A 22,865-nucleotide genomic window follows, 5' to 3' on the forward strand; every position below is an offset into this window, starting at 1 on the left:
AAGATACCTGTCCTTTTCCAGTAACTGGAGAGCACTGGAAATCCTCCTAATTAATAAAAACTCTAGAAAAAACATATGATCTAACTAAGTTATGTCTTATATAACTATCAGTACACCAGTACTTCAAATATGCCATTACAATGAATACACACTTGATCAGAAATACTAACATAATTTGTGTTTCTCCATAATAACCACTGCAAATAAATGTTGACATCTTTTGCAGAAAGTCCATTAGGGTTCAAAGTTTAGGTCACTTTCTTGCACTGTCAAGTCACCAATCCCATCACAATTCTTAACATTTGGGACAGTAAGCAGTAGCACTCCATGGATAATACAAATCAAAAGAAGCCAGGCAAAATGTGCTTTTCACTTCAAAATTCCCGTCTTGATGCTGAACCTCTGCCTTACTCTTAAAAATTCCTCAGCAGATGTTTGATATAACACCCACTGACATGAGTAAGGGGAGTAGAAATTTATCACAAAACATGACAAAGATGTTCATTTTCTCCTCAACATTGGTCGGGGTAAGCAGAAGTGTCAGAGGACACATGCCAGTAAATATAGTACATCTAGAATATTTTGCATGTTATCTGCTGACCAAGTGGTTACTTTAAAAACACAGATATGACATCCTTAATTATGAGGCAGCCCGTTCTCTTCTATTTATACCATTTAGTTGCCCAACTTGTGAAAATATGTTCAAATATTGGAAAAATTAGCCAAATGTAGATAATATCCAATGAAAAATTCTTTAAGATTCTGTGAAACTTGCTCTGGAAAGTATATTTCAAACATGCTATACAGAAAAAGTGAGAGAAATTAAGATGTTCGCATTTTTCCCATTTAAGTCTGAGAACACCAAAGACAATTTGTATCCATTGGTATAAGAATTAATAGGAAGTCTGTATTTAAGTCCAAGGAAAAAAATACACATATACCTATATTTACATATAGGTATATATGATCAATTACAGCAAAATAATTTAAAAGTAACATATATGAATGTACTTTGTTATGTAAACTGTACACCTGTAAGCAACTTTCACATTTATTTCTAGTTACCAAATGTTCTCCACTTAAAAACCACCTTTTCTCCCCGATTTTCTATATAAGATGCTAATAGACTATATAGTATTTTTATTTCTGGTTCTGGTCTGTTCTGGCTCTGTTGTCTTCTATCAAATCACATTGTTGCACATGCAGTGAACAATCTCAGAAGAAAAAGCTGCAAAATTGGCAGATTTTTCTCTAAAATCTCAAATAAGTGTTCATTAATCTTGATGACTTAGTTAAATTATGGATCTGGAATCCTCTGGAAACTAATCTTAAAAAAATTTTTTTTTGGAATTTTATTTACTTATTCTTTATACAGCAGATTCTTACTCACTACTTTTTAACAACCTTTATTGCTCCATGGTGAAATTTCATTACTTCTCCACATCAATTTTAAAAAGCAAAAATATGTTTTTTCATTTGAAAAAGACATACAGTTATTAATAATTTACTTTTGATACTTGATACTATTGAATTAGTAGGAAATTGTAGCACAAATCTTGTAATTTTATGAATCCTTTTCATAAAGATTTATGATAAATATTAAATATTTTTATTTTAATGGAAATTCATTGGATAAACTACTTTATTTTCAGTAAAGTATGAAAATCTGTAAATGATCTAGTCCATTTGAAAAATGTACCTAGAAACTAAAATCAAATTGATCCATTTTTATAGTTTACTTCTTTAGACACTAGCTATAATATCATGTCTCTGATTTATCTAGAGATGAAATAAGGAATACAAAATACCCAAATTATATTACTACAGGTTTCTGAAATAAGTATACAAAATATCTTGTTATTCAGATTGGGATGTATAAAATAACTCCTTTAAGTGAAAGCTTTTTTTTCTTAGGGAAATAAATGGATGTGAAAACTGTGACGTTAAAAAAAAATCAAAACCATTCCTTAGCCTAAATCAGCTTTATTCTAAAAGACTGGAATATAGCGTAGACTAGTGGTCCTCAACCAGGGGCAATAATGACCTCCCCCTCTCAGGAGACATCTGGCAACATCGGAGACATTTTTGGTTGTCACGGCTCAGGGGAAGAAAGGGGGCTACTAGTATCTAATGAGAAGAGGCCAGGGATGCTGCCAGACATCCCCAAATCCTCAGGCCAGCCCCACAACAAAGGTTTATCCATATCAAAATGTCAGTGGTACCAAGGTTGAGAAATACTGGAAGAGGTCATAAAACTGTAAGTCAGAAACCAGGACAGTAAATACATAATTTCATGTAGCTCTCTATTTTTCTCAATTTACTTTCTGTTTATCCTGATCATTTTCTGCCCTGAGCAATAAGAGTTTCTGAAGACACTATGATGTCAGAGCAACAATTTTGTAAAAGGCTGGATATATTAGGATTCATATTAGAAACAACATTATTATACAATTTAAAAACTCTTTAAATGTGAATAATGTGGGTGAAAGTTTATTAATTTATAATACTATTGCTTAGTCTTTAAGAGTACAAATAAATATAAACTCTAGTTCTATCATCCCACATATTTTGTGAAAAGTGACATTAATATTCAGTTTGTCCTTGTATCATTTGCATTAATTGAATAACAAATACCCTTGCTTATTCAGAGTGACAAGTAGATTATTTCTGAGATAATTTTCTTCTTGGGAATAAAGTATTTCAGAAAGATATTTACACTGTTCAGCATACTATGTTAGGCTTTAAATTCACTTTTTGTCACTGTTTTCATTATATATTGTGTAAACACATACATATTTACCAGCATGACAAATAACTGAACAAAATATCGAACACAAAATATTCCATAACAAGCACAATCACCATCTGAAAGGTATCACAATTTCCTGTAGTGGGATACTTATTCTACATTTTTAAAATAATAAAGTTGCTGAATTATTCTTCATGTTTGGAAAATTAAAAAGAAATCAACAAAGTGCTTTTTATTTTCTTTAATTCAACATCTGAACTATAACAATGATTAAAAGATACGTATTTCTTATCATCAGTACTATTTAAGCAAATTTAAAAGATAAACCTATACGTATACGAAGGTGAAGAGAAACCAGTAATTAGTATGTACTTCTTCAGTAGGCATAATATTAGAAGGTTTAAGAAACTGAGGAAAAGCTTTATAATCATAGAATATTATTCAGTTTTCTGGACATGAGAGGCAGAGTGAAAGGGAGTGCAAACTGGTCCGACTATACATGGTCTCCACGCCCAGTGAGGGGATGGATCAACAGCCTCGGGCAGAAGGATGGAGATTTCCATACGTCAGCCAGGCGAGTGTTCATAACTAGTGTTTGGAAAGTAAGCTCTGAATGGAGAACTGTGGAGAACACGTTAGAACACACTCAGACTTCCATTTGGGGATCTGTTTGCCATTAGAGTCTATCCCTGTATGTTGAAAGGATCTTGACTCTTCAAAAGGATGCTGACAACGTAAATGTATATGTCAAGTACAGCTTAACTCTCTGTTGACACTTTTCTTGTTGCCGAGTACAGGGCACTTGATCGTGGAACCCTTAACATGAAATACTGTAAATAGGGTCCAGCTTTAAGTTCTAGTCCAGGCAATGCACTTAACCCACACCCACCTGAAAATCCACTAACATTTCCTCATGAGGTCCTTTTACCTATAAAATTTAGACACATTACAATTCCTAAAATGCCCATCTCCTTACTGCTCGTTTCCCTTCTCTTGACTAATGTACGTGAGTATGTTTGCTCTGTGACCCCTGTTATTGTCATCTTTTTTCGTTGTCTTCCCCACCCATGATCTCCTTAAGCATTTCCCCCCTCTGTTATCTTTTTATGTTTCATTTCATGTTCTTTCTCATCTAGTCTGATTCCCTCTGATTCTCACTGACTTTTCTTATTTTCAGTGGAACCATTGCTCTTTTCCTACTAATTCTGTCTTCCCTCCCTCATACTTTTCTGCCCTGTTTATCTTATTTTTTAAATTGAAGAATAGTTGATTAACAATGTTTCAGGTATACATCAAAGTGATTCAGTTATGAATATATATATATATATATTTCTTTTTATTCTGCCTATTTTATCTTTTAATTCTACCTTTGTCTACTGCTTTGTGCCTCCCAAGCCTGTAGCAAAGGGATCTCCCATCTCACTGCAGCATCCTTCCTCCACGACTGCCCACCATTTCCTTCCCCTTTTATTTTTTCCAGCTTGCCTTTTCTTTTATTGGAAAATGTATCATCTAATCCTTTTAAAATGTACAGTTCAGCAGTGTTAAGTATATTCATAGTGTTGGGAAACAGGTCTCCAGAAATTTTTCATTCTGCAAATCCAAACTCTCTACCTATTAAGCAGCTCATTCTCCAAATTGTTTTTGAATGGGTTGCCCTCGTCCCTTCTTCTGGGAAATTGGGATTGTCCCTGCCCCTCCCCTATGCCACCCACTCTGTGCTCTTGCTTTTAGCAACTGCAGAATTAGGCTTCTCTGGAGATGGAACTTGCCAAAAGACTTAAGCACACTTCACCAGATGAAAGGCGGCTGTAGTGCCAGGCCCTATCTTTGTGCCCACTTCACTCCAGAGGCCTCTGGGAGGGCTGTGAATGCAAGTCCATTGTCAACTGCAGTGGTCTGAGTCGGCATCACCCATCCACCAAATGGCTGAGCAGAAACACAGACCAGGAGATTCACAGGATTATGTGCTTCGGACTTCTTGAAAGAAAGCCCAGAATCCTTTTAGTACTTATTTTTACATGAAAGTCAGTGGTCTGAGAAGAAGAAATGCTTATAATATGCATGTATGCACCGACGGACAAAACAATGTTGATGTAACATGGGAAATCTGATCCTAAGTGGGTAAGCTATTACGTTATGCTCCATTTAACATGAAAGTTTTTTTTTTTTTTCCATTAGTGACTTTAAGTTTACAGAGCAGAGGATGGCTCTGATGAGGGTAGTCACTTGAATGAAATAAACTAACAGAAAGTCCTTTGTCCCGGGGCACTATTTTCCCCTGATGGGGTCAAATAAGTGATAGGAAAATAGCTGACTGCCTTAAAGGCTGTATCAACCACTGCTTTAAACACTGGGTACTGATCACATTTCCAGGCTGCTGACAAATTTCAATATTCCTCCAACATTCAATCGGACATTTTCACCATCTAAAATAAGGAAAGAATTGGAACCTTAAATACCATTAGAAACAGATACAGAATTTCAAGCTTATAGCTGTAGTGAGTAGGGAGACACTTTTGTAATTTCTTGGCTGCTCTGAAAGCGGAAAGAATCATATACATAATAAAATTTCACAGTTGAATACAAATTACACTTATCCACTCTAATTAAAATGCCGATACCAGGTTCATATGAAAATAACACATCGTTCCAAATGCGTAGCATGACACAATTCAATAACATCCACAGTTGTAGTTGCTGCTAACACTACCTGGACAGAGGGCAGTGTTATTGCAAACCCTTGATTCTCTTAATGGGCCGCTGCAGTGTGTCCCGTAAGGTGATACACAAGTTCTGGTTCGCACCTGCGACCCCTGACCACAAGTAACTGAGCATGTGCTCCACTGGGACCACTCTTCCACGCCAGATTCACCTGTGTGCAAGACAACAAATAAACATGAAATACTGTATTGAATATTCATCTAGTAAGCATTATACCAAACTGACATTATGACATACAAGAAAAATTTCAATGTAAAAACATGACAGTACATCAAAGGTACACAAAAACATTTCAGAGAAAAAGAAACTTAAAGAGAGATACTATTACACTGATGCAAGATCCAAGTTAGCTATAACCTTGTTAGCAAGACTCCACTTCACAAATCCACTGGGCCATGGATGCTATGAAGGGACAAGTCAGCATTTTTCAAGAATGATTGTTGGAGCAATTTTCTTCAAGTCAATCTAAAGCTTTGTCCTTTGACGGAAGAGGAAACAAAATGTATTGCTAAACTTACTCTGGCTTTGGTGAGTAGGAATATATAGACGTATCCTTCCCCAGTCATTTGTTCCATAATCTCCTTTCTAATGCTGGATGAGGTAGGGCTCTGGGAGTTTGGGCATATCTAATTTTTATTGTGTTGAATACTCACACTTGTTTATAATTTATTCCTTGTGCAATTCCTACGTTTTCATCCTATGACAGCTATTTATTTTGTGATAATTTGTTCAAAAACATTCTGCTCACAATTTTCCCCATGATGATATACAGTAGAGAAGTAAGTTTTACTTGAAATGAAGGAAAATTCCTCTATGATTTCTCTTAATTTAACCTGGAACTAAAATTTACTTAAAAAATAAGGCTTTAAAAGTCACTGAATGTTTGAATTCATTAACTTTCTTGGAGTAGGCATCACCCTGAAACTACATCTAAGTTCTATTATAATCCAAAGTCATGTCCCAAGGAGACTTAAAGTCAAGAATTTCTAAGACCATCTCAACAGGCTTCTAATTCTATTCTGGAATGGTGTTCAGGATAGATTTTTAACTCTAATTTGAAAACTTGCAGTTGCTTTTTTACAAATACAAAATTGGGCCATTTATCTGCTGGCAGGAACTAGTTAAATTAAATTTAGACTTTGTTGAAGAAGACTACTTTTGCTTCACTTGGTGAAGTGTTCTGAAAACTCTGCATCACTGATTATATAACTCAAGGAGCAATTTATATTTTACAGATTCTGTTTAGAATCTGATTTGCATTTAGCAGAGAATTCAACTGATAGAGTATGATGATCCATTTTCCACCTTTTTTGGAAAGGTTAATACATGACTTAGAAATGATTTGCAGTGCAACTCAAGGCACCTGGCTCACGGGCTGGGACTCTAAGACAGATGAAGTTTGGACCAGAGTGTAACTCAACTTGCTGATCACTGAGTTCTTTTTCCAAAAAAAAAGAGTCAGGTGAAATAAAACATGTGTTTGATAAAGTAGTTCAAGTTACATTCTGGTGTAAGCTTCTTATCTCCTCTAGGGCCCATGACAACTAGGTCACAGACAGGCACACTTTGAGTAGAACCGTTTGGAAGCATTTGTTCTTATACTGGTCTGCAGTATGCACCCAGAGGTGTGAATAATATAATGCATTTATAACTGGATATATATCATAAGGGCACAGTGGTAACTGGGATGACATATTATATTAAATAGGACATCTTTTCAGTGTTGTGATCAGTGTTTGTCCTGGTCATGCTCTATACATCACCCTTGATTATTTCAATATTTTTTGCCTTTACCAATTTATATATAACTAATCTATAAAAATGTTATTCAATGACCATTTGAATAATATTTAAAGCTATGCCTCATAGTTTGTTCTTTTACATGAAAGAATACTCTATCAAGGTTAAAATAATTATTTTAGAAACCCTATAATATGACAATGGTTAAAAAATATCTACCCATATATATATACGTGCACATATATATTTAGCAGGGAAAAAAAATTAAGCTTAAAGTTGGGGAAAATCTAATGCAATTATTTTTCTTGTGATATTTCAACCTGTGTTTGTGATGAGATTAAGTGAAGTAGAAATATTATGGTTGAATGTGATTAATTAAAAGCCAGAAAACCTTGAACCTTGTGAATTCTATAATAAGTAAAATGATAAAGTTTATGAATACAATCAGTTCTGTTTTTCCACAAGAGCATTGCATTGTTATGATGGCAGGAAAAGAAAGTTTAATTAAACTGAGTAATGAGTCAGGATCAAGAACTATTTTTATGTTCATTTCTGTAAAATTTTTTAAATTTAGGGTTGCTTCTGAATGTATGAAGCTACAATGATGTTAAACAAGCTAGATAATGATGACTGAGTCATGAGGGATTGATAATTAGTGCTCAGAATTGGCATTATTCACTCCCCCTCAAACTGGTGGTTCGTTTTGTTGATCAAAACCAAAACAAATAAATGAATAAGATATATATGGGCTTCCAAATTCTGAATCAAATCTTGCCATTGAAATACTGGCCCACCTACCAAAATGGCCCCGTTATGTCTCAATCTATAATTTCAAGTGACATTTCCATGAAATAGTTATGATTTCCATGCTGCTACAGCCTCATCCCAAAAGGCATGAAGGCTGTTCTAGTCAAGCACATTGGGGCTTTGTGAGAAATACTTTATAGCAAAGATATTCTGTAAAAAATTCACTGACATTAAGACAGTATGGTATACTATTTTTAATATATATGTCTTTGGAGATAACACAAACTAATTTGGTTCCTTAACTTGTAACTTAAGGCATATTACACATTATGTAGAAGGATTCAGTATCTAAGGTTCTATTAAGGCTCTTTATTCTGACGCGAAACAGGAAAGGAAACTGAAAAAGCACTGCTATTAAAGTCAGAAGTTCTGTCGTTGATGGAAAGCTACTGCATATTAGCTCTGTGACCTTGAGAAAGTCACTTTATTTCTCTGAACCTCTCAATAAAATGAGTAATACATCTACCTCAAAACCTATTTGTGAGGATTAAATGAGGTAAGGTATGGGAGTGCATTTTAAACTATAAACAAAATACTAATAAAAAATGTTGCTAGTATGTTAAAATCATGAAATTAGAAACACACAATTTTATTTTTCTGTTTTAGATTACATGTGATATACTATTTTCCCCACTGGAATAAAAGACTACTTTCCTAAATATGTTTATAAGATCATTTGATAACTATGATGTTAAAAAGCATCAGTATGTGTAATTAAGATGTCTTAAGCCATCTTGTTGGTATTTAATTTAGATGTCTATATTAAATATCTATATCTTATCATGGCATTTCACTTCCATCGACTATAAATACAGCTGTGTCCTAGCCTATTTGAGCATTGTACAATTATGTCCAAACTAGCCTATCTCAGTTACCAAACTGACCCAAATGGTCAAGTTATTTTGATAAAGTAATGTGACTTTACTAAATATTACTCTTCTAAAAACATTGCCAGTCACATTATTACTTTATAGAAAGTTTGTTTTTAAATACTGGGTTGACTGATCATAATGATTGAAGAGGCCAGGTTACTCATTTTGAGAAGTAATTCTTAAGTTATACAGTCTGATAGCTTTTGCTTTGTTTTTCCTCATGACTAACATAAAAATATATTGTATTTTATTATTCAGTTTTACCCCTATTGCATTATTCTTTATTCTCAAATTAATGCTAGCAATTACTCATCATTATTTACATGCAACACCAATTTCTTGGTTTGAAAGACAAATAGAAAAGTATAAATAAAACAACTTTTGTAGAATTCTATTGTGTTATACTGAGCTGTATTTATTCAGACTACCTTAACATCTAGCGAAAGTATAATCTCAGAAAATATTTAAGGGCAAAAACTTAAAAACCTGCTCTGTTTAGCTTTATAATTGCCTCGTGTCAAAGTATGCATTTTAAAAACTATGTTAATTAACATAAGTAAATAATAATATGTAAATCCTAAATGTCCCACAATGAAAGCAAAATAAATCTTACACATTTTTTGTGCACTTTTCAGTTCACAGCTACTCCATTTATGGACTTTAACTGGTGACAAAAAAAAAATGGCTCAAAAAAATATCAGCTCCAAAAACTGACAAATGTGCAGCAAAAGATTATGAAGACATGCAGTGGTTTCATTAAATTAACAATAATAAATAGAAAAATGTAACTAACGTATTACCAGTTTGTGCCATAAATTTAGCAGCATCAGCTTGTTCCTGAGGGACCCTTTTTTCATGAACAGATCGAGGTCGCTGACTTTTAATTGTATGATCTCCCATCATTCCAAATTCTAAAGACAGAATAAAGGTATATGAAAGCTTGTGTGTAGACATTTCTCACAAATTACATCACTGTCTCATGCAATATGTTCCTACACAGACCTAGAAGTTACTGATTAAATCCACGATTCTAAATTTTTTAGTCTGATCTGCTTGGAACATTTCTAAACTCAAGTCAACAAAATCTGTAAACAAGAACAAGGTTTCAAGAAACAATGCTTACAGTCAGTGAAATGACACATCAAGTTTTAAGTCAGCTGAAGTAACAGAAATAGTGTATTCTTTTCTGATCGTGTTTTAAAGCAATACATGAGAAAAAATACAAACACAGGACTAACTTTTGTTTTTCAGAGATGGAATCCTGATGCAAACCAGTTACTGCTTTGCTGAAGAATAATCACCCCGACAAGTTTTTTCAGCACTTCCTTGAGGAGTGAGTAATCCTGTAACCTAGCTTACCTAAGGCAAACATTCACTTGATGGACTATTTTCCCAAAGACGAGGTTGCCCTTAGTGTCCTCCAAAGCTTATAGAAAATGGTGGCTTAGATAACTCTCATTCTCTCCTGCCTTGTGCCCACATAATTCTTCATCCCTTTTCTAACCACTTGGAAGAGAGTGTTTTCTCTTTTAAAAGTTATGTTTAAGAGAGAGAATGACTCCAGGTTTTTGTTATTTAATCCTTTCAACATATACCTCCTAGGAAAGTAAAATAATCTGGGCCTAACTCAGAGACAGATGGGGGAGAGAAAAAGTAAGCTGAACAAAAGAATAGATTTCACATAGCATATATTTTTTAATCTATATGCTTAGAACTCTGTAAGCATTCCATGCTTATTTCACTGTTACTGTAAAATAATTTGAATAAAACCAAAGCCTGATGAATGGAGTGGTTAATTCTGGCTCACAGGACTGTAGGTGGGGGAAGAGCATTGCTGAGGGGCAGGGGTCAGTTGTGCTCAATGTTCCAAGAAAACTTTTGGGTCTTTAACACCAGGTCTTTCATACATGACACACATGACTGGGTAAAATGTGTTCTAATGATAGTGCAAATAGATTGCTAGAACTGATAATAATGTCAACATTTAGGAATGGATAATTTCACCAGCTTATTGTTTTGGCTTTTCCCATCCATCTTTAAATCATCTTCTGCTAAAATATTACAATGTACCTTGTACGATTAAGCAGTGTATTTTTTTTTATGCACAACTCTGATCTTTTATGCAAGGAGAAAAGACTAGCACATGATTTTGTCCAGCCTGGCAGATTTCCTCATAAATATTAAAATATGGCTTCTGACAGATTGATTTGTCAGAAATTCTTTCCAGGTATTCTACACAAGAGAACATCCCCTGAGAAATCTGAGAAATCTAAACGTGTATTTGTTTTTGTCAGTTTAGATAAAATCCAAGGCAGGAAATGGAAATTTTCATAAAATGTCAGTTGGTTTAATCTCGTAAAATCCACCACTGTTTTCCATTACTGCCAACATCCTTTCATTCCAATCATTTATGTGTACGTTATGTGCTGCCTAAACCATGCTTCATTCTGCTAATGAGAAGTATCTAATCACCTATCATTTAATGATTTTGGAAAGTGACCACATAGAAAATTTATATCTAGACTCCTGCACTATCCAATATTTTGAAATACAATATATAACTGAAATTTCTCTGTATCTGAAAATAGCAAAAGAAATTTAATAGTAATTTTTTATTAACAGTATGCTTTACCTTCTGTCCTCTTGAATTTATCATTTAAATTGTGTACGTGTGTGTCTATCATTTAGGGCATCTGAGTCAGAGCACATGTTCACATAAGTAATCTGGGGGCTCTGATGCTTACACTAAGGTAGTTTTGGCACCCGGAGAGCAAAGGACACCAAAGAAAGTATCCCATGCCTACAACTTCCTAACTACAAGGTAACTTTATTACCTGTTCTAGTAGAAGACAATTCTTCAACTCGGTGGCATCACGATAATAGCCTGCAATTTGTTTTCTAAGGAAAAATAGTTTACAGGGACTATGATCCTGAAATTTAGGGACCTGAGGATATAGATTGGCTCTGAGATCATTTTAAAAGTGTCATATTCAATTTTTAATGATTTCTGAAATTTAAACACAAGTAACGTACTATTTTTTTTAAAATAGGCATTAGTTTTTTCAGTGAACTATTTCATATTATTAGCTGGAATGTAATTGAAGCTTCTCAAATACAAATTACAAATTTTATATTACAAATTAAATTTCTATATTCTTCACTCTAGTCACTTCTACTTATTAATAATCAATGTTATTTGAGCATTAGTGCCAATACCTTATCATGGGTCACAGCATTTAAGAAAATTTTCAATCATCAGTGGACTTGATTACCTAAGTTTTACATAATTGAAAGTTTAAAATAAATTTTCTGATTATTGCTATCAATATACTTTATATTAAAACTTACTTAAAAAATTAAAACTATTCAATAATATGAGGTCTTGATATAACTAAATTCTCTATAAGATAGAAGACACGCTAACAATATACTTCTTTTTCTCAGATGGAAAAGCAACACTATGGTGGTATTTTTTAATGTGCTAGATGGATTGTTTCAAACCTAAAACAATCCTAATTTGTAAGTGAAACACGTAAACTCTTATCTAATTAAGTGAGATTCTTCTGCCAATGTTTATGTGCCAAGTGTTTGAAAAAAAAACTTCTTTGTTTAAGGGTTGTCAATGGTAAAATTTAACAACAAATGTTATGGCTCCATCCATTTCTCACAATGGAATACTTTCAAAATATTCGTGCTCTCTTTCAAGATGATATCATCTTCTTGATTTCTCATGAATATAAAGGCCAATTGGATCATCTAAACTTAGGGAGAAAAAGCTATAATTTTTGCTATTATTCTCTTATTTAGTGAATATGGGTTGAGGTAAACCTTTAGTGTGTTATGCTTTCTGAATAATATAAGTTCTTCATGGTTGTTGATTTATATTCAAATGATTCTGAGGTGGCAAATATCATATACTACATTAGTTACACGAGAAAAACAGCATAGCCAAATAAAAAGATGATCTGCTTTAGTGAAAGCAATAAAAAGCAAGTTATGGAATCAAATGTAGTCATGTACAGCATAATATTGTATATGTACATATGGTACATGGCTTATGAAAATACTGGGTTATTTCCTATATCTTTATGTTGATGGTATCGATGAAGTGGTGAATAAATAACTGCGTTCATATATAAAACTCATATGGCTTTCCATGTTTAGGCACATTTTCTCATATACACTCTTTCACTGTGCTTCTCAATAAAAAGCAGTAGTCTCTGGAAGTACGATACAATCAAAGTCACATGAAAAAAAGGTTTTGAATATCTGTTGCTTTAGGTATAGTTCTATGTCTTTTCTTCCCCCATCCAGGAATATTATAAGTAGATCATTAAGAAACAAATACACTTGGAAACTGACTCTTGGTAGTCAATTGTCAGTCATGAAGTTTTTGTCTGGAAATGAAGGGTTATAATAATGTGAAGTCATCAAAAAGTTAAAAACACACATATCCATTTGTTATTTTACCATATTTTTCTTCAATGTATGGACAAGTAGAACAACAAATTAGTCGATAACAGTTATTACTGCAAATTATCTTGCAATATAAATATTAACTTCACATTGTTAGCTAGCTTTCCTTCTCATTTCTACAGAAACTATTCTAGCCCACTGTTGCTTCTCAAGAAACTCTCAGAGATATGCCGTACTTTTAATCTACAGCCAAATTGCACTACTTTTTGTCATGGAAATGGTCAAGCCAATGCAACCTTTCTCTTATTTTCCTCCACCTGAAACACCTGCTCCTGTAGCCATGCCTGAAATAAAGCCCTCTCCAAGGCAACCTCAAATGACACCACCTCCATGAACTAACCAACTAATCAGAATCAGCCTCTGTCTGCCCTAACTTTTCTGCTTTGTATCAATAATGGGCTTTTACTTATTAGACTGTGTCTTATTCCCCGAACTGGATTATGAACTTATATGGGAAGGAAGTATGTCTTACAAGTTTTAAAAGCACCTCCTGTTTTTCATATAACTGGGGTTCAATAGTTATTCTATAAATAAATTTCATGCTAAGAATTGCTTCTCCAAAAGGCAAGTTTCTAGATGCCTAGAACCATTTCTTTAATTTGTTTGGTGGACAATTCAATGGGGAAAAAATAAAATTCTTAGTGAAGTACTTAAAAGTTAATTATGTATGATTATGATGGTCAACATTTCTTTTGTCAACAGAGTTAACTATTGTTGCTATTGTGTCGATAAATATATTCAGATTATTATTTAAATAATTGAAATATTACTTTATTTAGAACTTAAATCTCACTGTCCCAAAACAAAGCTTAATGCCCTAAAACAATGCTTAATTTTTGTCAATAAACATTTATCAATTACTTACTGTTTTAGATAGTAAAATTACAAACATAAGTAAAAAATAGTCTCGGATATTCTCACACCCAAGAAAACCCAATAAACATGGCCTGATCCTTTCAAATACATAAAATTATTTACCTTAATCAAAACATTAAGCTGCACTTGTATGCTATTACATTCATTCATTTAGTTTTACACTTACTGGAAACAGAGTTGGCACAATTATTTTGCATGCAGATTTTTTTGTGTGCATAAGATGGCCTGGAGATATTTAGGTAGTGAAGAAAAGACCGGATCATCAGTTATTATGATATTCTTCTGTTTTCTGAGATTATTTTTAAAATATTTTTGCAATATGACTAGACGTAAAAATTGTTTTCTCTCCCTCAACAACTCTTTGTTGAGTGCGTATATAGTCAGGTGCTTTATGAAAACCTAGAGCTGATTGGGAAAAATAGTATTATCTTTTGGAGTCTACATCATCAAAGATATTTCTAGAACTGACATGAACTATTGGAAACAAGGAATTTTAAAATTAAACATCATTAGCTGAAATTCTGAAGAACGCTGTTTAAGAAATGCTTTTTACTGTTAATTATACATACACTAATTTCACTTTCCCAAAGAACCAAACAGGAATAGAATAAGTGGATGAAAGGCAATTTCCAAAGAATTAATTCAAATTAATGACAATTATATAATAAATATCAGGAAATATTTAAATAAATTTTGAGAAAATCAAAAATTAATATTAAGAAATATTTAAAATAAATGAATACATGTGAAACTTTTGTAGGGGTTTAAGAGGCAATGAGTGAGAAATCATGGTTTGATTTGAATTTTAGATAGATTACTGTAATTGAAGAATGGAGAGCAGAGTCTAGGGTAACAAAATTAGAGGCAACATAAACTATGAAGAGCTACTGCAATTGTCCATATACAACTATTTGTGACTGGGTAGGGGGTTGGGTTTGATAGATGGGTCACCAGCAGCTCCTAAGCCTGGGGAGCAAATGGATGGGGTACCACCATTAGATAAGAATCAGAAGTCCCAGCTTACTGCAGGTTGAGTACATCTTTGGACCATTGGGTCCAAATTATTGGCAACTAGAGCAATTGTCAGTGCCCCAAAAGTTTACAGGGAAGTGTTTTATAAGAAAGTTTATACTTGAAAAATGTGATACATTTAGTATGGTATTTTTGAGAGATGTTACCTTTGTATAAATATTACATTATGCATATTGTATTATATGTATTATATTATGTATTCATTTAGAATGTTTAAGAAAAATGATTCCTCTTTGATTTTTAAATTAAGGCTCATATCCATATGGGACTTTTCCACTTGCTGAAGTTCAATCTCATTTCCTATAACAGTACAGCACAGAAAAATTTAACTTAAAGCAATATCACTGAATGCATATTTACTGAAAGAAATAATTTAACAAGATACCCCGTGAGAATAATCAGTACATTCTACACTCCAACTGAAAGTTAAAAGATTAGGTAAATGGTTGTTTAATCCAAACATCTCAACGTAAATACACAGTGGGTAAGCCATGAAATGGACTTTTCATGCTTTTTCATAAGGCACTGGTATCGGGATTGTTCTGAAACATATTTACTGCACTTAAACCACCTTCATGTGACTCACATGATCTCAAGGTTGTACCTGGAGGTAAGAAAGGAGAAGTTCCTCTGTCATTTATGCTTTTAAACTCATCCATTTTGTTCCCACAGAATTTATTGTTTAGAGAATCTATAAATATCAAAATAAATAGTTCTACTCATGTTTTACCATTTATTGCTATATTTTTGTGTCTTATCACATAATGTTTTAGTTTACAACAGTATCATTGTATACATGTTTACTGAAAGAAATATCAAAACTGAGTTTTTAATGAAAATGATTCCACTAAGACATACATATAGTGCTTACAGTAATTTCTAAAAATAACTATAATACTATCTTAAATATCCTCTCAATACTGTAGCTTATTTTTCAGGGACACATGAATACATGTGGATAATAGTTTCAGTATCTTTCTAGTCTATAAATTATCCTTATAATCAATTAACATATATTCAAACTTGTTTCCATCATTTATCATTATCAGTATTGAAGCCCAAGGGGCATTCTATAGAGAGAACTAAAAATGATTAGCCATTTCAAAGCAGTGTTTCAAATACCTAGAGACAAGGAAGACCATTAAACTAAGATGTGAGCTACAGCTGAATTGTCAGGGTGGACAAATAAAGTGAAGACCAGCAGATGCAGCTCCTGTTTTGAGCATCACACCTGAAGTTCTCCGAACCCGTTTTCTCCTGTTGCAAAAGGGGATTCTAGGAACAGGGTCTCCGAGGTCTTCTGAAGCTCTCAAATTGCATTATTTTCTCAGGTCAGAAGTTGTCATGTGAACATAACATACAGGCCATCTCTCAGCAGACCTGGAGGCCTAGAGGCTCTGACCAAGGTGGACTGGGGTGTGCAGAGACACACAGGCACCTGAGTCTAAGTAAAACACTGAGTTGTAGTTGCTTCTAAATCTTTTCTTAAGTCACACATAGTGGAACAGTTCCCTGGATGCATGTCTAAGCACCAAAGCAAGGTTTACTTTGCATGGGAGGTCTCAAGATTGCACAGTACTTATTTAAACACCTTAGCCAGCATCCACGCTGGAGAGGGATTTTTTAGAAGACAGTATGCTTTCAAAGGCATTGAGCATGAATAGAGTCCATTTGTTCCACAAACATTAAATGAGCAATTACTATATTCCAGACAGGATTCTAGGCACTGGTGATATAGACAAAAAATTGTTTTTGTGAGAGAAAATTTTATAGTTATTCCTAGTCTGATAGGCAAGGCTTACAAAATCTTTCACAAATATTAAATTTACTAGCCATCCCTTGGAAAGTTTCATTATAAGCAGTCAAATATATATTTATCAGATTAACAACTTATAATTTCACTCTTTCATTCACAAACTGCTTCAGATAAAACTGATTTAACTGCATGTCTCATCCATATCATTCAACAGAAATCGGTTAAAAGGACCACTTAGATGAAAATGGTTGACTCAAAAGCCAGGTCACCATATCAAAAAAAATGCTGTGGTCTCATTGATTTCTCTTCTATTAAATTCAGAGTTTTCTTTCCTTTCAATTTTAATTGATTTTGCTATACACTGATCTAGTCTCTTTATACCCCTTAAGAAAATGTTTGTTCTTTCTCATTCCATTCACTATTGTCATATTATATCTTACATGTCTTTTTATTTTTGTAAACGACCCAAGAATACATAAACATGCTTTCATTATACCATACCTCTCTATTTTCCTGTGGCCAGATATTTACATCTATGTTGCCTTCAGAGGTTTGCCTCTAGAGGAAAGACTCCTAGAAGTGGTTTTGCAGTGTGATGTCATCTCCCATCCAAAATATACTTCACAACAAATAGTGAAGGGAGGGAAAATGTTAGATTTCGGGGGGGTATTTTCTGTCAAAATACAACACCCCTCTTCATCCTAATTAGTACTTTTTCTTGTCCAATTTTGCTTGATATTAATACTATTTTTGCTGCTTTGTTAACGTCTTTGCTACATTTTTTTTCCATATGCCTTCTACTATTCAATGTCATTTTGCTTTAAGCACATATCTTATATAAAACATGTATAGTTGTATTTTAAAAATCCCATCTGATCCTCTTACTTTTAGTAGGAAATTAAATCCATTTACATTCATTATATTTATTATAAGGTTGGACTTATTTCTTCCATCTTATATTAGGATTTCTCTTTAGCATATTTTCTTGCTGTTTCTTCATTTTTCCCCTATTTAAAGTTTTTGGATCAGTAGGAATTTTCAGTTACATTTTTTCCTTTAGTTATCCTTCTTCAATTATTCTATGTGCTGTACACTAATTTTATCACATGTACTTAAGTAAACTTTTTTTTGTTTGTTTTGTTTTGTTTTGCGGTACGTGGGCCTCTCACTGTTGTGGCCTCTCCCGTTGTGGAGCACAGGCTCTGGACGCACAGGATCAGCGGCCATGGCTCACGGGCCCAGACGCTCCGGGGCATGTGGGATCTTCCCCGACTGGGACACGAACCCATGTCCCCTGCATCAGCAGGCAGACTCTCAACCACTGCGCCACCAGGGAAGGCCTTAGGTAAATTTTTAAATCTATCAATATCTATAGTGAATCAGTATCTGTACTCTTTCCCAAACCAAGACAAGAATTTGAGTGTGCTATCCATGTCTCACTGTCTTGATACTCACATATTATTCATTTCCAAATTATTGTATATTGTGCTGCATTAATTAGACTTAACTATTCGTCTCAGCTATTAGTCTAACTATCAGTATTAATTTCTCTGTTGATCTTTCTTAGATTTGTTTAATTTTGCTCAAGTACATCCTTTAACAGAGAAGGGTCTAAAATAGACTCATCTTACCTTCACACTTGAATGCTAGTTTGGCTAGACCTAGAAATTTAATGTCAATAAGTTTTATCTTAGTTCCCTGACCAGGGATTGAACCTGGGCCCACAGCAGTGAAAGCACCGAGTCTTAACCGCTGGACTGCCAGAGAACTCCCAAGGTCGAGAAGTTTATGTTTCCTACTGAACTTTGATGATAACTTGGACCCTGAATGCCGGTATCCAGTGTTGCCTGTGAGATGTCTTCTGGTAAGAGAATCTGTTTTTCTTTCTGGAAGGCTTTTTTGGGATTTTTTCTTTATCCTTGGAAATTTTACCAATGTATGTCTAGACATCAGTCTTTCTCACTCAACTTACTTGGTACTCTGTTCCCTTTCCATACAAGCACCAACCCTTTAGCTGAGCACACTGAGGGCTTTTCTCCAACTTCCTCTTTTCTTGGTTTCCTTCCATATCGTGTTGTGGAGGTTCGGAGTTACTGCAAGCTGCCTTCTGCTTCCATCCCAGCCCCTCTGTATTCACTAAGAACTTCCTCTGAGAAAAGTCAACCCCTGATTTCTGACTATTAAAGGGTAAATGCAAACCATATTACTTTCCATGTTGTTCTCTGAACAGTTCTCTTTCCTACTTACATAAGCCTTTCAAAAGCATATCCTCTAATTGCTCACTTTCCCCTCACCCAATAATGTCAGGCTATCTGACTTCAAGCCTCCTTCCCGGAATGAAACTGCTCTCTGGGTAGTCAGTTGCCTCTTAGAAACTGTCACACTCATCCTGATTCCTTCAGCATTTGACACCCTCCCACGCTCCCCCGTCCCACAACTTTTCCTAAAGCGTTCACCTCCCTTGGTTTTCAAAGCCGACAATTTGATTTTCTTCCTCTTCCTGACTGCCTTCCGTCTCTTCCATTGCTTTAGTGGCTCTTCATCCTCTAAAAGCTAAGTTTTCCCCTCGGGATTCATCTCAATACTCTCTCCCTGAGAAATTCCACTCATTCCTACAGACTCAGGTACCACTCTTGGGCAAGCAACCATCAGTCTTCCACTCCTCTAGGCTGAACTATCCCCAGACCACCTACACTACAGTGCCCCCTAGATACTGTGACACAAACTTAGTATCTACAAAAACAAGCTAATCCCTGCCTTTACGAGAGCCGATCCTAGATGAACATTTCAAATTTAGTTTTAATAAACATACGGTGCTCAAGATAAATTGTTTGTGAATAAAGAACAAAATAAAAGTTGAGCAGAAATAATGCAGAACATTTTCTTAGATTTATCAAAAATATCCTGATGGACCAGTTTGATTATGTAAAGATGGGCCTTGGCACTAAATCAGGAAAATGAAGGTGATAGAGAGATATTATTTTGCATAATAACAGAGTAGTAATTTGAAATTTACTGAGGCTGCCAGGGAGAGAAGGTGAGGCTTCCTGGGGAAAACAGAGGAAGGAGGTGAGGTTAAAAGGAGAGGTTTAAGGAGTAAAGAGAGAACCGTCCAGAAAAATGGTGGAAAGTTGAGACCAGAGGAGAAAACTGTGAGATTCCATGTGGAAGGAATGTCAGGATCAATTTTAAGAACACTGATACTTAAGTATAAATGTATATACTGTGCTGGGTTGAAATAAAATCCCTCTACACTACAACCAGCTTTTATTAAAAGCCTATACCCTGTATTAGAAATATTTACAAAGAAGTGATTAAAGAAAAGAAAGATTGATTTCACATTGAGGTTGGCAAGGGACAGAATAAAGAGAATAACCCAGACACAAAATACAAAGCAACGATTGATGATATAGCTAAAATACATGTAAGAGTGGATGGGCAGGAACACATAATTCCTCCCTCAAAAAATCCTTAGAGATATTGGGAGTATATTGAATGTATAGTTCTAAATTATGTGGCAGATCAAGCCAAGTGTTTGTTTAAAAATTATACTAAGGTAAAGAAAGTCTTCCAAAGGCTGGAGAATTTGGGAGGACATCAATGATAACTGTAGGGTTACAACTTGACATTCTTATACTGGACTCTGGGTAGCTCAAAGTGTAATATATATTAAACATGGTCCCTCAGCTGATTTTGTACTTTCTGAACCATATGCAAACTCTAACCTAATCTAGCAAGGAGTCCTAAGTTGTTTACTAGTCATCACCTAACTGGGTTCTACAGGACTGGTGGCCAAGTGGTCAAGGATTGACAGAGGGGGCTAAAGATGGCATCTCTTATATGCTAAATCCTTCCTTATTTAGGTTTAGGGCTTTTTCTTCTTCCCTCACCCCAACCTTCACAGAAGACACTAGATTTGATTACCCAACTATTGTGACCTGTTTCACCAAGACTTAAGTGGAGGACATAATTAAAGTTTTGCTTTTCTGAAGGAAAAACAATGTCTTCTTTGTGTTGTGGTTTTAATTTTTTAATGTTTTCCTTAATTATAATATCTCTTCAAATCTATGTATTCTGCATATTATTATCCCTTTGTCAGAAGTATATGTCAGGGTATGTCTTCTAGGCTGGGATATACCTGGCATAACAAATTAATTTAAAGTGAGTATATTGGCAAGAGGGAAGCGATATAGGAATAGATGTATATGTATAGCTGATTCACTTTGTTATAAAGCAGAAACTAATACAGCAGTGTGAAGCAATTTTACTCCAATAAAAAAAAGGAAAAAAATAAAAAAATGAATATATTGGGTTTTTGATGACTAAAGTTTGATGAGTCAACACTGTAAAACTGCTGTACCAAAACTCAACAGAAATTTTGAGTTTGGGATTGACATGTACTCAATGCTATATTTAAAACAGATAACCAACAAGGACCTACTGTATAGCACAGGGAACTCTCCTTAATATTATGTAACAACTTATATGGGAAAATAATTTGAAAAAGAATAGGTACATGTATATGTAGAACTGAATCACTTTGCTGAAAATAACACAACATTGTTAATCAACTCTACTCCAATACAAAATATTTTTTTTAAAAAGATGATTAAGAAAAACTTTGGTTGCATTTTTTAAAGCATGGAATTCAGGACTTTTTTGGGTCTACTTAGCATTTAGTTGTGGTCATTAGTGTTTTACAGAGGAATATTGATAAATATGTAGAAAGAATAATGCTCAGAATGGTAAAAGAGTGAGAAATGGAGTGAGGACTGTCTCAAAAATTATAGTTTAGTGTCAGGCTTATTTTGGAAGTAAATTTTGAGTGCCCAGTGGATAAACACTTCAGGGAAAAGAATCTAGTAGAAAAGCTAGGGAAAACTTAAAGAATCAAACCTCATTTTAGAATTATAAGCTCATAAGTACCACAAAAATAGATTCTTATTAGAATCAAACACTGGGTATGTTTAGCTTGGAAAAAAAACTCAGGAAGAAATGATAATTTTCTATGGATATCTGGAAACCTCAAGTAGCAGAAGGATTACAAATAAGTTAACTATGTTGTTTATTAAGAAAGAATTAAGGGGAAGGGTCAAATCCATAGGAAGTAATGTCTAATAATTTGGAGTCCATAAAACAGAGTGGGTGGCCATATGAAATACCAAGCTGTTAATCAGTGGAAGTATTTAAGCAGTGGCTGTGTGACTAATGAGTATAGTAGCAATAATTCCTACATGGATGTATCTCTGATTCTTAGAATCTGTGATTCTTCCTGTTCCCCCAACCCCATAGTCTATCAATTTTCCACTGTCATGTCTCCATCCGAAGCATGTTCCAAATCTGTCAAGGTCTCTTCAGCTCCACCACCACCACTCAGGTCCACACCCCACTAGCCTCCAGCACTGGGATCATTGCAATGACCTCCTAACAGCCCCCCACCCCTGCCACCACTTCTGCTTACAATCCAGTCTCCACATAGCAGAAAGGCAGACCTTTTAAATGATAAAAGAGATACTGTAAATCCTCTTCTTAAATTCCTTTCGTGTCTTCCCAACTCTTAGAATAAAATCTAAACTCCTTACTCTGGGTCTTATTAAGAGTCCTATGTAATCTGCCCAGCCTACCTTTCAAAAACCATCTCACATCCTTCTCCCCATGACGAACCATGTTCCAGCCACACTGGCCTTCTTTTAGCTCCTTAAACATACATTGATTTCTTTCAGTGGAAAGCTCTTCTGATCTTTACATGGTTGATTCATTCTTGTCATTTTTATCAAAGCTAAAATCTCACCTCCTTCCAGAGGTGGTCCCTGACCACCAAATACAAATACAG

At 34.5% G+C, this 22,865-nt stretch overlaps 1 protein-coding gene across 1 annotated transcript in view; it reads right to left on the reverse strand.

The window, feature by feature from the left end:
- The window catches only part of ADGRB3 (adhesion G protein-coupled receptor B3), a gene marked incomplete at both ends in the record, with an annotated part of 792,585 nt that overhangs the window by 474,343 nt on the left and 295,377 nt on the right, over positions 1-22,865 (reverse strand). The window contains 2 exons of the mRNA XM_081251355.1: positions 5,463-5,624; positions 9,693-9,803. Coding sequence (XP_081107481.1) covers positions 5,463-5,624; positions 9,693-9,803 — 273 coding nt within the window. The remainder of the gene's footprint in view (positions 1-5,462; positions 5,625-9,692; positions 9,804-22,865) is intronic.

The sequence above is a fragment of the Mesoplodon bidens genome (genome assembly GCF_964165515.1).
Source record: "Mesoplodon bidens genome assembly, chromosome: 12".
Lineage (NCBI taxonomy): Eukaryota > Metazoa > Chordata > Mammalia > Artiodactyla > Ziphiidae > Mesoplodon > Mesoplodon bidens.